The 16365-nt window shown below is 39.7% G+C and overlaps 1 protein-coding gene and 1 non-coding gene across 5 annotated transcripts in view; one reads left to right on the top strand and one right to left on the bottom strand.

Moving 5' to 3' along the window:
• ZNF652 (zinc finger protein 652) overlaps positions 1-16365 on the top strand; it is a 63706-nt gene that overhangs the window by 32782 nt on the left and 14559 nt on the right. For 3 of the 4 annotated variants that reach the window (XM_043470798.1, XM_043470825.1, XM_043470815.1), the window contains 4 exons: positions 8965-10128; positions 13329-13476; positions 13810-13925; positions 14382-14526. In XM_043470798.1, the coding sequence (XP_043326733.1) occupies positions 9226-10128; positions 13329-13476; positions 13810-13925; positions 14382-14526 (1312 nt within the window). In that variant the 5' untranslated portion in view covers positions 8965-9225. Of the gene's footprint in view, positions 1-4660; positions 4764-8964; positions 10129-13328; positions 13477-13809; positions 13926-14381; positions 14527-16365 lie in introns of those variants that run through there. The other variant, XM_043470807.1, reaches the window with a different exon arrangement.
• LOC122424863 lies at positions 6117-6223 on the bottom strand. Its single transcript, XR_006264582.1, has one exon. It is a non-coding gene; the product is annotated as a U6 spliceosomal RNA (small nuclear RNA).

Raw genomic sequence — 16365 nt, 5'->3', positions numbered from 1 at the left:
CATTTTGTTTTTACACTAATTCCTAGTATTATCTTATTTTCCTACTTCAGTTTTTTTCTACTTCAATTTATTTACATATTTTAAATTTATTCTATTTTGCTTAATTGTATATTTGTTTTGCCATGTATATGTTGGGCTTCCCAGTTAACTCAGCTGGTAAAGAATCCTCCTGCAATGCAGGAGACTCTGGTTTGATTCCTGGGTTGGGAAGTTTCCCTGGAGAAGGGATAGGGCTACCTACTCCAGTATTCTTGGGCTTCCCTGGTGGCTCAGATGATTAAGAATCCACCTGCAATGTGGGAGACTGGAGGAGGCCATGGCAACCTACTCCAGTATTCTTGCCTGGAGAATGCCCATGGACAGGGGAGCCTGGCAGCTACAGTCCATGGGGTCTCAAAGAATCAGACATGACTGAGCAACTGACCAGTGCACATATGTATGTATTTCAAAGACATACTGAAATATAGGTCTACAGTTGTTTGTTATGATATAACTTGACCCCTAAAACACGACTCTAATTGTATTAGTTCCTTCTTGGAAAACCTGTGCTCTGTCTTGTCATCCATACTAACTACAAACTCTTCAGCCCCGGGTTTAAGGTCTGTCACTGTATGGCAATAACTCCCCTATCTTGCCATCTCTCTGTTGCCCAAGCTCTATATTCTAGTAAAACTAAACAACTTATACTGTCTCTTGTTCAAGAGGATACCTCACTCTTAGCCCATTCTTATTTCCCTATGCTAGAAATGACTTCTTCTGCCTTCATTTCTGCCAGTCTGAAACCTGCCTGCCTTTCAGGTTTTCCTGAAATGTACTATCCTTCACAGAACTTTCCTGATTTTACCACCTGAATGCAATTTTATCTTCCAAACTTTCAGGTTTCTGCTTTTTTAATTCATAGTAAACATATAGTTAGTAGTTGTTAAATGATTACTTGCCCATCCAAAGACTTTGAGATTAGTTACTTGATAAATGTGTCGCTAACATACTTTCCCAGTAAGAAAGAAATGAATAGCCTTAAGCAAGAGCAAGAAAACTTTGACTAAAACATCAGACCCTTGCTATCACAAACCCATCTTGTCCATTCTTTCTAATGAATTATTTTTCAAAAGAACTTTGCTGATACATATTTACCTCTCCCTCCTTTTTCCTTTCCATTTCCTGGTGGTTTTAGTTTTGGCCTGAGCCTTGTAGGTAGCTGTGTACTTTAGAAACCTCTCCATTTGGGAGGACCAGGGTCTGGCAGCACATGAGTGGTTTGAGCTTTGGAAACAGGTCAGGGGCCGTGGCTCCGAAGGAAGTGGAGTAAGCAGAGCAGAGGTGCCAGAGTGATACACCTTACAAGATTGCCTTTTCAACTTGAAAAGACTCATCCCAAATAGAATCTTTTTAACATAAAAGGAGAATGCACAGGTACATATTTTAGTAGAAAAAAAAAGTTAAATTGGTTGAAATTAACTTAAAATTTTCAGGGAACAAAGTAATTATTTTCCTTTTAAAACTAAATTCAAATAAACACCCTTGAGAGCTGCGTAAACTTATTTTGTAGTCCACTTGGGGGGAAATGGCATTGAAAAAAGCACGTTCTGGAAGCTGTACTTTACTGTCTATATATATGCTAACATATTTTGTAACTTTAAAAAAAAATGTATTTTCTTCCCGATAGCTGGTCTAACTTGCAGAGTACCAGGACCGACTGCTTCTCAGCTTGTGTACCCCTGACATACACACCACATTTCCCCCAAGTTATATACATTAATTATAACAAAACACCAAAGAATGACCTACTTTATTTTGTAGTTTATTTTATGACACTTTAGAAAATTATCTTTAAGAACTGATGGACTTATGTTGTTTTAATACTATAGGACAGCTTTAAATGTCAGTGAAGGTTATTTCTCATTTGCCTCTTCTGTCTAGTTTCTTAGAGCTCAATATATTCACTTTGTCTTCTTAAAAACTAAGTTAAGATGGTTTGGAATAGGTAAGTTAGAACTCTTACTCTATAAGTAAGGATAGAACTCTATCCTCAGTTACACACGAAGAGTTGGATAATGGAACATGGAAGGTTTTAATTTCCCTAATGTGGTTTTGGATTTTTTAAAAGTTACTCAGTTGTGCCCTTATGAGATATTTTTAAGTTTTCTGGAAAGAAAATTCAGGAAGATTATCATCAAAACTCAGATAAGGGAAAAGGTGCCAAAATCAAATTAAGAAAGTAAAATGTGAGCAGAAGGCCCATATGTATTTCAGAGTGAACCATTAGACTGCCTCTTATATTGTAACAGTGTCATTTATTGATGTTTCTATGAGCTCTCCTGATTTTATTAGTAGTGAGATGTCACTTTCAGTTTCATATGGGAATCCATATATGTGTTGCTAATTTTAGTAGGTAAGTTGGTGATGGACAGGGAGGCCTGGTGTGCTGTGGTTCATGGGGTCGAAAAGAGTCGGACACAACTGAGCGACTGAACTGAACTGCGTCTGACTCTTTTGCAACCCCATGGACTGTAGCCCGCCAGGCTCCTCTGTCCATGGGACTTCCCAGGCAAGAGTACTGGAGTGGGTTTCCATTTCCTTCTGTAGGGCATCTTCCTGACCCAGGGATCGAACCTGTATCTCTTGTACTGCAGCCACCAGCGAAGCTCCCATATATGTGTACGTCGTTAAAAATAGAATAAAGCAAAAAAAGGAGGGGAGGGGTATTCCCTGGTATCCAGCGGTCAAGATTTGGTGCTTTCACTTCCAGGGCCCAGGTTCAATCCCTGCTCAGGAAGCTAAGATTCCACAAGCCATGCAGCACCACCCCCCCAAAAAAATAGAATAAAGCCCTTTAAGTCTAGTTTTTTTAAAAGAAGGAAAAGTCTTATTTTCTAACTTATTAAGTACAGAATTAATCTCATTATCTTTCTGATTTTTTAACTTTCACCTGGCAATTCTGCCTGTCTAGCTTAAGACTGAAACCACTGATGTATGTATATATATTCATAAAGAACTGCATTAGCCATGTTGTGTTACATAACAAACCATGTCCCAATCTGGTTCACTAAAACAGGGAAGGAATTTTTGTTCTCACTTCGTGGCCATGATAGATCAGCAGGGGAGCTCCGCTTGTGTCACGCCGTGATGCAGGCTAATGAACAACCAGCCACCTTTTTGTACCCTACTGGTCATCACGCTAAGAGGGAAATGAAGTCCAGAGGGCCTCTCATTAGCTCAGAAGTGACTCACTTTGCTTATTTCACAACACGATGGTCCCATGTAACTAGGCAGGGCCAGGAAACATAACATGCCTATGCCAGGCAGACAGCTGAAAATATTTGATTAATAGCACCATTCTTCTGGCCACCAGTTAGTTGATCTACTCTCTCACATGGGAAAAATATACTCACTTCCTCCCCAGGTAGGGAAACCTAAGTTCCTATCCAATCATGGCATTAAGCTTGAAGTCCAGGATCTCCGAGCGGATGCAAGGATGTGATCCTGGTGGTCTGTTCGTGAGGAGATGATGCATAGTCGTCTCTACATAGGGCCCAAATGTTGCTCTTTTTGATCCATAGACTTAAGAAAAAAATTGACAAATGATTGGCTGCCCTCACAAACAATGTACAGTGGTGACTAGTGGCAGGATGATAAAAAAAAAACAAAACTCCCATTTGAAAAGGGGAAGAACAGGAGACATACAGCAAATACTGCAGTCCCTCTGAGCAGTCATTGAGGGGACCCCTCCAGGGATGGTGAATGTTCTTGACGAGATCCCAAGTTTGCTCCTTAACTCAATTGTCCGCTCTTTCTTTGCTCCCTGGCTTAATCTTCTTGATCCTCCTTTTCTCCTGTTGTGTTCCTTGGCTGTATCCCAAATGGACAATGAGGAATATTCCCCCTTAAGGGGATGAACAGCTTTTTTAATCCACCTCCTGCCATGGATGCTTGGGAACCCAAAGATCATTTCTGGAAGTCTTGAGTACTTCCGTGGTGGTCAAGTGGTTAAGATTCTGCTTCCACTGAGGAGGGCATGGGTTTGATCCCTGGTCAGGGAAATTCTACATGCCACATGGTGCGGCCAAAAAGAAAGAAAACGTCTTGAATAGTCGCAGCCTCTCAAGTGTAGGCTGGTGGTCCTTTTAGCAGTATAACCCTCAAAAACTTAGTTGGCTTTTTACTTATTTGTTTCCAGTCAGGTCCATGTGCCCTAGCCGCATCCACAATTCTTTCTAACCATAAGTTCATAGATTTGTTGTGTGGCTCTGCCTTATTGGTCTCATACTTCTTTCTTGACTTAATTTTGAGTACTGATATTTCTGCTATAATGCCATATATGCTTTCCTGAATTCTGCAGAATTGCACACTAAAATAAACAGGGCTTATGGGAAAAAATAGGATTGTGCAGACTCAAAATCTGTGGACCACTGTAACCAGTGCACTAGTAAAAACAAAGTAATTAAAATAAAAACAATAGCATATTAAATCTCCACTGGCATATGCAGTCAGCATCAGTTCGCTGAAACTTTACAGACTCAGGCTTTGGAATGCTTGTTTCTTCCTCTGAGACTTTGGGGTCTTGAAGACATTCACTTACAATAGAAACTAATTTCATTACAGTAAAAATTTGATCTGTGGTGTGGTGTATGAATCAGCAATCAAAAACTTTCTTCTTTAAACACAGGAGGAGAAACATACATCCTCAGCTTCACCAGATATAAAATGGAAAATGCAGTGGTTCATGAAGCAGCTAAATCAGCCATGACTTGCATTAAAGGAAGGTACATAAGTGGGATGTTTAGCTTCTTTCTTGGCGTTTTCATATATTGCTAAGGCTTTCTTTTAAATTTGGGAAAGCTTTTTCCTTGTTACTTCCAACAAGAGAAAAGTGCATATAAATCAACTTAACTTCGTGTGTTATATTGACATCATATCCTTATTTACTAATAGCATTTGAACTAATTCACATCAAAGCAACATGCTTGGTAGCAAAACAGACTAAGAGGCTGTTTTGATGAGAGAACCCCTCTTCAGTCTTTTTTTAGAAATGCTGTTTTATTCAGCAGTACCTTAATCAATTGGGAGGTTTTTTCAGTGGTTGTAAAGGCCAAATCTTTGACTTGATTCTTGACCTCAAGACTGGACTCCGATCAGCATTTGTAGCTCAGAGACCTTCTCGGTTTGGGGTTAAGCACTTGATTGTTCTGACCCCACAAATTGCTGGAAACTGATGAATTCTTTTCTGAATTCATCCAATAATTTGTTAAATACAGCCAGCAGTAACCAACACAATCTCTCAATGGTCCATTTTCCCACTAGAGCTATAAATTCTCAAGGCATATTAGCTCTCTTCGCCACTGCACTCTATGAGCTGCTATCCTTTTAGCCTCTGGTAAGTTTTTCCTTACCTCCTTCTCCCTAGCTCCTTAGCCTTCACCATATACTTAGGTTTTGTTTTGTTTTGTTTTTTTTTAATTTTTATTATTATTATTTTTTTTTCCAGTGGGTTTTGTCATACATTGATATGAATCAGCCATGGATTTACATGTATTCCCAATCCCGATCCCCCCTCCCACCTCCCTCTCCACCCGATTCCTCTGGGTCTTCCCAGTGCACCAGGCCCGAGCACTTGTCTCATGCATCCCACCTGGGCTGGTGATCTGTTTCACCATAGATAGTATACATGCTGTTCTTTTGAAATATCCCACCCTCACATTCTCCCACAAAGTTCAAAAGTCTGTTCTGTATTTCTGTGTCTCTTTTTCTGTTTTGCATATAGGGTTATCGTTATCACCTTTCTAAATTCCATATATATGTGTTAGTAGCTGTAATGTTCTTTATCTTTCTGGCTTACTTCACTCTGTATAATGGGCTCCAGCTTCATCCATCTCATTAGGACTGGTTCAAATGAATTCTTTTTAATGGCTGAGTAATATTCCATGGTGTATATGTACCACAGCTTCCTTATCCATTCATCTGCTGATGGGCATCTAGGTTGCTTCCATGTCCTGGCTATTATAAACAGTGCTGCGATGAACATTGGGGTGCACGTGTCTCTTTCAGATCTGGTTTCCTCAGTGTGTATGCCCAGAAGTGGGATTGCTGGGTCATATGGCAGTTCTATTTCCAGTTTTAAAAATATGGAACGCTTCACGAATTTGCGTGTCATCCTTGCGCAGGGGCCATGCTAATCTTCTCTGTATCGTTCCAATTTTAGTATATGTGCTGCCGAAGCAAGCACTACTTAGGTTTTTTGATGAGACAGTACCACACTTCTGGATTCCGCCTGTATCAGCTAGGAGAGACCCAGGTTATGCTGCAGTAATAAACAACACAAGATCTCAGTGGCTTTGAAAACGTTCTCCCTCAAGTTAAAATACAAAAGAATTTTAATGATTGCTGCACTGTGCATATCCTGCGGGTCATTTTGTTACTCAGGGTCCTAGGCTGATGGCAGCCATAGCAGTCATCACTTTCAGGGTTGCTGGTCGCTGTCCCAGTGGGAGGGAGGCCTGGAGGGTCTCATGTTGCTCGTCCACGTGTCACGTCTACTCAGCTGTACTGGCCGGAAGTAGTCACGCGGCCCCACCCGCCTCCTGGGGAGGGCAGTCAGAGAGTACAGCCCTGTCGTGTGTCCGGAGGGCTGAGGGCCAGGATATTTGGGAAGAACACATTAATGACTACCATAGAGGACGTCCTTTCATTTATTTTTCTTCATGATTTTGTTCTACTCCTATTTTTTGCTGGTTAATTGAATTTTGCTGTCCCTCTTCCCTTGCTTAATTTGAGATAATTAATGTGGGTAGGTTTTATTTACTGGTACTTGTAGTAGTTTACATTATTTCAGAAGTTTGGGCAATATAAAATAAAGCTACTGTGATTTTCCTACTTAAAATGCAAGGTACAAAACTGATTAAAAAGCTATATGGTTACAGGAAGAGTTGAGTTTAAATTATTTTGGAATGTCATCTGTCATAGTAGAAATAAAGCTTTGGAATCAGGCAGGCCTGGGGTCAAATATTGCTTTTGTCATTTAACAGATATGTGATCTAGACAAATTATTTAAACTCTCATAGGCATAATTTCCTCTTTTATAAATACAAAGAAGTGTATATATATATATATATATTCAATGTCAAGTAAAGCACGGTGGCATTTATCGCTGCTCCTTTCTGAAATTCTACTAAGATGAAAGTAAAATATATTTTTTTAAGTTAATTAATTTATTTATTTGGCCGTGCCACACGGCTTATGGAATCTTAGTTCCCCAACCAGGGATTGCACCCGGGCCCTTGACACTGAGAGCACAGCATCCTAACACTGAACCACCAGGGAGTTCCCTAAAATAATTTTTTAGACAATGGAAGAGAGACAGTAGCAGAGGAATGATAGAAATAGTTGTGAATTACTTATTATAGTCATAATAATGTAAGCAATAGCACTTTATAAAAAAGTGATACAACTATATTGGGAGGATGAAAGGAGATTTGAGAGCATTAAGGTAAGAAAACTTAGTGGGAGTTAAGTGGTAGTGTCTAAAATTAGGGGGAAAAAAGTCAAGCAATAGAAATATCATCACAGGGATTTCCCTGGTGGTCTGGTAATTAAGACTCTACCCTTCTACTGTCAAGGGCCCCATCTCAACCCCTGATGGGAGATCTGAGACTCTACATGCCATGTGGAACAGCCAAAAAAACAGAAAAAGAAAAGAAATATAACCACATTGTTTAGAAATATAAAAGTAAATACAGGGGGAAAGGGAAGCGGAACAGCTAAAAGAAACACTTTTGTCTCTGGTAAAGGACTCAGATGGGATAAAGTAGACAGAGGATGGCTGCTTTTGTTATAAATCTTGCAGTATATTTGATTTGTAAAACTGCGGATGCTTTTTTTATTAGTGATTACTTTGATGAAAGATTTAAAATAAGTTTAAAAATCAACCCCAAAGTTTTGTAGTGGGTATTAAATAGAAATAACAAATAATGAGCACCTTTACAGTGTTTGTGCACATAGCAGGTATTCAGTAAGTACTAGTTTCCTTCCTTTTGTTAATTAGACAGGGTATGTGCCTGTAGTTATATTTATGTGACTCAGAAGTTAAGTGGTTGGCTAAGCAGCAATGTGAGGTACGTCACAAAGCAAATTATGCACCCTTCTCATCTTTTTTTTTTTAATGGATGATTTTATTTTTCCTGGAACCATATCAGCTTTATGGTTATTGTTTCTTAGAATTTAGACTTCTGTTCAGCTGACACATGAAAATCACCTGGCTATTGAGTGAATCTAGAGAGCTATGCATAGAACAAATTTTAAAATACCTAGCAACTTTGAAATTACTCTAATAAACTTGAAAACAATCATATCTATACCTCGATTATAAATTATTTAAGGCCAGGGATATCTCTCTCTCCCTTGTTATGTCAGTTAGCTGCTTTGTTTTTCTGGTCCGCAGTGCCTAGACCACTACTGCCTTTGTTCCTTAAGCTCTCACTGTGATGGATGGTGGTGTCTGATGTTGAAAAGAAAGCCAGCCAGCATGAGGTTCTTGTGTATTTCATGGACCTCACATACTGTGTATCTAGACTGTAAACTCCTTGTGGACATGGACCATATTTTCTACCATGTCAGTATGTCCAGGATAATGACTGCTCTGCAAAAAGAGATGTTCACTAAGCATCATTGAGTATGTAATGAACACCAGCTAACTGCTGGTAGTCACTGTACTAAGCTCTAAGGATATCTCAGTGAATGGGACAGACAATGACTCCTGCTGTCTTAGAATTTACCTTCTAACAAAATGTTTGTTGAATTCATGTAATGCAGTAAAATTATGGCCCACACTGAAACCATTTGAGCAGGATAAAGAATTGTGTATATAAAGAGTTTAATCATTTAAGGTATGTCTGTTATATGATGTCAGTGCATGCTATAAGAAGGAAATAAGAAATATCTGATATTTTTTCTCTTTGCTTTTCTTTGCAGATAAGATGCTCCAAGTCACTTGCAGCTCTCTGCAAAAGGAAAATCACTAGTGCTCTGCTCTTGCCATAATACCAAACCTTTTGACTTACGCATTGGTGCTGCAACACACTGGAAGAATTGCACACAGGTTCCAGGAATACCTTTCCCCCCCGGTTTGAGTGATTCTTCGTTGGATGGAAAAAGATTTGAGTCTTAATAATTACCCTGTTTTAAGCCTGTTCTCTATAGTCTGAACTGCTTAATAAATTAGGCCACTTACTAATGAGCCACACAGCCAGTTCTTGTCAGGAGCTGGTTGAAAACCGTGCTGTGCACGTAGCAGGAATGGCACAAGAAGATAGCCGTCGTGGTCAAGTGCCATCTTCCTTTTATCATGGTGCCAACCAAGAACTCGACCTGTCCACCAAAGTGTACAAACGGGAATCAGGAAGTCCTTATTCTGTGTTAGTGGACACCAAGATGAGCAAGCCACATCTCCATGAAACAGAGGAGCAGCCGTATTTCAGGGAGACAAGAGCAGTGTCTGACGTGCACGGTGTTAAAGAAGACCGAGAGAATTCTGATGACACAGAAGAGGAGGAGGAGGAGGAAGTCTCCTACAAAAGGGAGCAGATCATAGTGGAGGTAAACCTTAATAATCAAACGTTAAATGTGTCTAAAGGGGAAAAGGGTGTCTCTTCTCAGTCCAAAGAGACTCCTGTTCTTAAGACAAGCAGTGAGGAGGAAGAGGAAGAGAGTGAGGAAGAGGCCACGGATGACAGCAATGACTATGGAGAGAATGAAAGGCAGAAGAAAAAGGAGAAGACGGTGGAGAAGGTCAGCGTTACACAGAGGAGAACCAGGAGAGCTGCGTCTGTTGCCGCAGCTGCCACTTCCCCTACTCCCAGAGCTACGAGAGGTCGTAGGAAGAGTGTAGAGCCACCTAAGCGTAAGAAGCGGGCCACAAAGGAGCCCAAAGCACCAGTCCAGAAAGCTAAGTGTGAAGAGAAAGAGACTCTGACCTGTGAGAAGTGCCCCAGGGTGTTTAATACTCGCTGGTACCTGGAGAAGCACATGAACGTTACTCATAGGCGCATGCAGATTTGTGATAAGTGTGGCAAGAAGTTTGTCCTGGAAAGTGAGCTGTCCCTTCACCAGCAAACAGACTGTGAAAAAAATATTCAGGTAGGTCTTATCACCAAGAGGGCAAACTTTCCAGGATAGAACCTGGCTGTTTTCAGACTCACCTGGTATCTGCCCAAGAGAATAAATACAATAGAGGCTGAAGGGACAGTTTTCACCAATTTATCTTTTTTTTTAAAGCCCCTGCTTTGGTATTTTCAAAACCAGGCTTAACATTTTCTTTCAAAAGCATAAATTTAACCGACGCTGGACTAGTGGGAACCCAGGTCCATTGGAAAGGGGAATCTGTTATAGGTGATTGACAAGGAGGTAAAGTCAACACCGACTTGGCACTGAGATTTACTCTTGTAAGACATGTAATATAGTTCATTCTGGTGTCTTCGCTGTCAAGGTGGGAGATATCAAGTAAAAGGAGTAGAGAGAGGTCCTTTTCTAAGGTTTGAAAGGATGCCAGGTCCTAGTGCAGCTGTTGGGGACAAAAACCATAATGACTCAGACTGGTGGAAATGGAAGATCTCCAGAGTGAGTTTGCTTCTAAAGCAGTGGAGAGATGACAGCACTAAATTTGTCAAGAGGCTAAGCTCATGGGAATATGCAAACTTTAAAGGAGGCTGAGCTGATTGAAAATATTGCCTACCTGGTAGGCGGTAGGCTTATATAATGCTACTGTGTAGTATTAACATAACAAAACATGGTATTCAAACCAGGTTGGTGACTTGAAAGGACTGTATTGTGATAGGTTAAGAGGTGTGCTAATTATATCATGTTGTGTGAACATAATGATATTATGTTGAGCTATGTTGGTTTGCACATGTAAGTGCATATTTACGAATATGAGCATTCATGAAAGGTAAGTGTATTAATGTCTCCAAAAGATATGTAAAATAGAGATTTCTTGTACCATACTTAAGCTGAACTTCTTGTAGAAGATGAAATTGTTTGGTTTCAGTGTGTTTCTTGGAGTACTCCTGATTTGGAATATTCCTTATTTTGCATTTTTCTTTCTTGTTTTTAATCAGCAACTGAAATCATTACTTTAAAGAGGTTTTTAAAAAATATAAATTAGGGGCTTCTCCACTGGCTCAGTAGTAGAGAATCTGCCTGCCAATGCAGGAGACATGGGTTTGATCCCTGATCCAGGAAGATCCCACATGCCACAGCTAATCCCGTGTGCCACAACTATTGAGCCTGTGCTCTAGAGCCCCAGAGTCACAACTACTAAGCCCATGTGCTGCAACTGCTGACACCCTTGTGCCCTAGAGCCCGTGCTTTGCAACAAGAGAAGCCACCACAGGGAGAAGCCTGAGCTCTGACTGCAGCTAGAGAGTAGCCCCCGCTCTCCATAACTAGAGAAAAGCCCACGCAGCAACGAAGACCCAGCGCTGCCAAAAATAAAGTATAAATAAGTATATGTGTAAGTTATATTTGCTAAAAATTCTCTGCATTTTGACTCATCAGATGTGACTTGATCTCTGACATACTTGGTAAATAAAAGAAGACTGAATCATGGCGCCTGTCATTCAGTAACTACTGGTGCCGGGGCTTGGTTCCCAATTGGTTGCATCAGTTCAGGCCAGAGGAAGTGCGATGCTGTGCTGCACCCTAGAGGTCAAAGTTAGTTCTGTAATGATTCATTGCTGAAAAGGTGTCTCTTGATCTGGATCTTTGTGTAGATGTTTTTTGTGTTTTTTTCTTTTAACTTTGCTTCATTAAGTACAGAAGGGGCTTCCTTGGTAGCTCTGCTGGTTAAAAATCCTCATGCCAATCAAAAAAAAAAAAAAAAAAATCCTCATGCCAGTGCCTGCCAGTACAGGAGATGCGGATTCAATCCCTGGGTCAGGAAGATCCTTTAGAGAAGGAAATGGCAACCCACTCCAATATTCTTGACTGGGAAATCCCATGGACAGAGGAGCCTGGCAGGCTGCAGTCTATGGGGTCCCGAAGAGTCAGACACAACTTAGTGACTAAACAACAACAAGAAATGCAGAAAAGAAAACATTTAATAAATCATTTATTTGTGTGACTGTATTCACTGTTCCTCACTGTAATTTCATTTAAACTTATAATTTAAGTTTTGTGGATTTTGCTGAATGAACTCGTTTTGCATTTCTAATCCTGATGACCTAATAACTAGTAAAAATTAAAACTATGCTCTACAGAATGAATGGCTTATAGGGTTTGTCTATCCTTTCCTCCAGCAGTATCCAGCTAGAGGCTTATCTCTGTGACTCTTCTTGGTCCTCATTTCCTGAAGTGACAGTGTGTTTAGAGATGTTTATTAAATTTTGCAGCAAGTAACAACTTTTTCCCTTATGTATTACGGAGTCTGATGGTTACCTAGAACTTCCTAATAGTGTTTTTAACCAGAAGTATTTTATTTTAATACATGTTATGATATCCTAGACTAGTAATGATGCATAATACAGGGCAGTAGGTGGATTGTCTGTGTCTCCTACAGATGCCTGTGTGAGATCTGGATCTGAGCTCCTCAGGAAAAGGGAGGATGCCAGCAGCTGAGTGGTTATGTTAAATTCTGCCAGAGGGAAATGTTTAGTAGAGAAAATTAGGAAAATATAGTAAAATCTCAGTAGTTTGTATTAATGAAAACTCTGAATATGTTCGCTAAGCTACAAAAATATTGTTATTCTTCTGTAGATCTATGACCATTCACATATGCTTTGTTTTATCTTGTTTTTATGTTAATTTAAAGTTAGTTTGTATTCTCTGGTAAATACATATTAACTGCATAGTAACCCATGTGTAGGAAACAGCTGCTTACGGTAATCCATATTTTACAAAAAACAAAACTTGAAGGTTCTTTTCAAAGGTACAGTACTAATTTGATAAAAGCAGTCAATTCTTTGATATTAGTGGAGCTTTGCATTTCTTTTTGTCTTACTTTTTGCCATTGTTTTCATACTCCCAAAGTGTCTCTAAAAAATTCATCTTAGGAAATGGAACATAAAGATGTTGGTTTTGAAATCTGGACTTCATGGAAGAATAGCATTTGTTTGGATTCTGGTCTGTGCCACAAATCTAAAGCACACCCACTTCATGGGACTTCCCTGGCAGTCCAGTGGTTAGGACTCTGCACTTTTACGCTGTGTCCTGGGTTCAGTCCTTGGTCGAAGGAACTATAATAACTGCAACCCATTCACCTTGGCCAGTTTCAGCTGCTGGGCCACAGGTGAGGCGTCTGGAAACCCCTATAAATAAAGATTGTTTTTGTTTATCCTGCTCAGTGTGTTTCCTGTAATAAATCGTTCAAGAAACTCTGGTCCCTTCATGAACATATCAAGATTGTCCATGGATACGCAGAAAAGAAATTTTCCTGTGAAATTTGTGAGAAGAAATTCTATACCATGGCTCATGTACGGAAACATATGGTTGGTAAGTTGCTTTTCTCTAACACCTATAATTTTCCCTTGTTCTTTGGTGAGTTTTATGCTTTGAATTGGGCAGGATATGAGAAGCTGCCTTACTTGAATCAGTTTTGACTTGTTGAAACCAAATGCAACATGTCTTCAGTAAGCATCACCAGATTGGATGGTAGAGTCTTCCACACCCAGGTTTCTTTTCAACGTTGTTATTCTTTCAACTTCGCTGTTACAGCCTCACAGATTAGAGCGTAGTAAATGATGTCCTCACAGTAGAACATATCTCTTTTCCAGTTTGAGCCTTTTGGTGAACTGATTTTGAGTATAAGTGCATTCTGTGTTGCAGCCCACACAAAAGATATGCCATTTACCTGTGAAACCTGTGGAAAGTCATTCAAACGCAGTATGTCACTCAAGGTGCACTCCTTGCAGCACTCTGGAGAGAAGCCCTTCAGATGTGAGGTAAGGCCTGGGCTGCCCACCAGGCCCAGGGGTGGGGGCTGGCTTGTGTGTGTGTATTCCTGGTGAGCCGTGGAAGAAAGGCATGCGTTTCCACAGAACCATCAGACCTGTGTGCTGAGCGCTGTGTGTTGTTAGCTCACTGCTGGGTAAAGAGCAGTCATTTTTAACACGGTGTTGACTTTCTTAGATTAGGTTAAAATTGGGACTGACACGTGATGAATTATTTTCCATTTCTCACTAATTCAGAGAAGTTGGATATACTTCAGTGATAATTATTTAGGAAATATCCCCCTTTATTAATAACTCAGCCTGGAAATACAAGCAGGGCCAAACATTTGGACACAAGTAGGTTCTATTCCGAGTATGAAAAATAAGCCTGATCTCAGACTGTATAGGGTGGGCACAGGTAAAGCTGCTATGCCTGGCATTCAAAAGTTTCCACTGTGTCCAATGCAGAACTGTGACGAAAGGTTTCAGTACAAGTACCAGCTCCGCTCCCACATGAGCATCCACATCGGGCACAAGCAGTTCATGTGCCAGTGGTGCGGCAAGGACTTCAACATGAAGCAGTACTTCGACGAGCACATGAAAACACACACTGGTAAGGAATTCTTGAGAAAGGTACAGATGTGTCTCAGGCACTTGCTAATGATCACCTGTGAGTCTGTTTACTTAAAATTCTAAACCACAAGCCTCTGCATCCTAAGTGCAAATGCCGCTTTACATAAATCTGATAATGAACAATACAAATTTATAATACTGAAAAATTAGGCTTTTATCAATTTATTGATTTCAAAAAGTATTGTTAGTGCCTTTTAACTGTGAGTTCCTTCAAGGTGATGGACTCTGTATTTGGGGCACAGGATCTCCTGAAATTGTATGAAACTTATTTTGTGTATGTGTATATGTTATTTTTCTGAGGAAAGGAGTCTGTGTCTTTAAAAAATGGAGGGTATTGACTGCTTTTAGCAGAATACCCTCTCAGTATTCTTAAAGTTTGATTGGAATTGATTTACCAAAATTCACTACTTTTCATGAACATAACCATCAACTGAGGTTAAATAATGTTTTAACTGCTTTACGTTTTCAGGGGTATATGCTTCATAGCATAGATTTGTCTTGTAAGCATTTGATCACCCAGCCTTCAGAGAGCTAGTTAGAATAATAGCCCAGTGTAAACACTGAGGCATTGTATCTCCATCTCATCTTGATGCTCTGGAATTAGATGTCTTTGCACAAACTGAACAGTATGAAACATTTTTCAAGCTTTTAAATAAAATCTAATCACAGAATTCTAGGTTTTATTAGTCTGCAGAGTAGCAGAGCTAGAAAGAATCACAAGAGATTATCTTGCCTAGCCTGCTTACAAGTGGTAAGGAAATTCTGTCCATGTCTGGATCTCTGTAGTTCCCATTTCTGTATTTAAAGTCCAAGGAAGAATGCCTGCCTGATGGGCTTCTTTCCCCTTCAGAGCAGAGCACCTCAGATTTTAAGGAATAAGCTAGAGGAAAAGTCACGAGAGAAGTTTAAGTAAATTGCATTTCAAAAGGTAATGCTAACTTTGAAGCCTAAGCAGATAGCAGTATATATCAGAGTATTTAACAGATTCTTCCCTTAAAGTCTGGTGGTTCTTGAATAGACTCTTAGTTCTGAGTCAGTTTTAGGGCACAGTTTTTTGTTAATTCAGCAGGAAACTATTCAGCAGAAAATAAGTCTTTTTGATTGCAGAAGCTGTTTGACACTCACAAACGGTGCTTGGCACATAGTAGATGCCCAGTTAATGTTTGTTGCAAGACTAGAAGGAACGTCCACCGTGTAAGCCTCTGCCTCTGTGCTCGCCTCTTCTCTGCCTCTGTGCTCGCCTCTTCTCTGCCTGTCTCCCTGTGCTTCTTGCTCCCGGACTTTCTCCTCTCCTTCTCCTTCTGTGTTTCTTCCTCTTTCTTCTTTCTCCTTTGTCCTTCTTTCTTTTTTCAGGCCCTGAAATGTCCAGAGTATGAAACTGAAGTGTACATTTCATATTATATATTTAATGTATTCTTCTTTGACCAGATAGGCAACCTGAACATTTCCTATTTCTTCTAAAGGAATATAGCCACCTATATCCACTTAAATGTTTATTCTTCTCATTAAAAGTAGTAGTACATACTTATGAAAGTATATTAGAAAATATGAAAATTGCAATGATCTATAATCTTATCAGTGAGAGATCACTACTGTTAACATTTAAGGATATATATTTTTTAAATTCTGTAATTTCTTAATATATATAGATACTGTGAAAAACTTTATATATTCATATATATAGTAATAAAACAAAAATTGGGTCTCTATGCTCTATTATAACCTACTTTTTATTTAACTGTATTGTGTCATTAACAGTAATATCATTTTAATGGTTGTGTAATAGTCCTTATAAATTTGTTGTAATAATAGCCATATT

This window comes from Cervus canadensis, chromosome 1 (genome assembly GCF_019320065.1).
Source record: "Cervus canadensis isolate Bull #8, Minnesota chromosome 1, ASM1932006v1, whole genome shotgun sequence".
In the NCBI taxonomy this organism is placed as follows: Eukaryota; Metazoa; Chordata; class Mammalia; order Artiodactyla; family Cervidae; genus Cervus; species Cervus canadensis.
The sequence above is the reverse complement of the archived record's forward strand: the minus strand, read 5'-3'. Positions and strand labels throughout refer to the sequence as shown.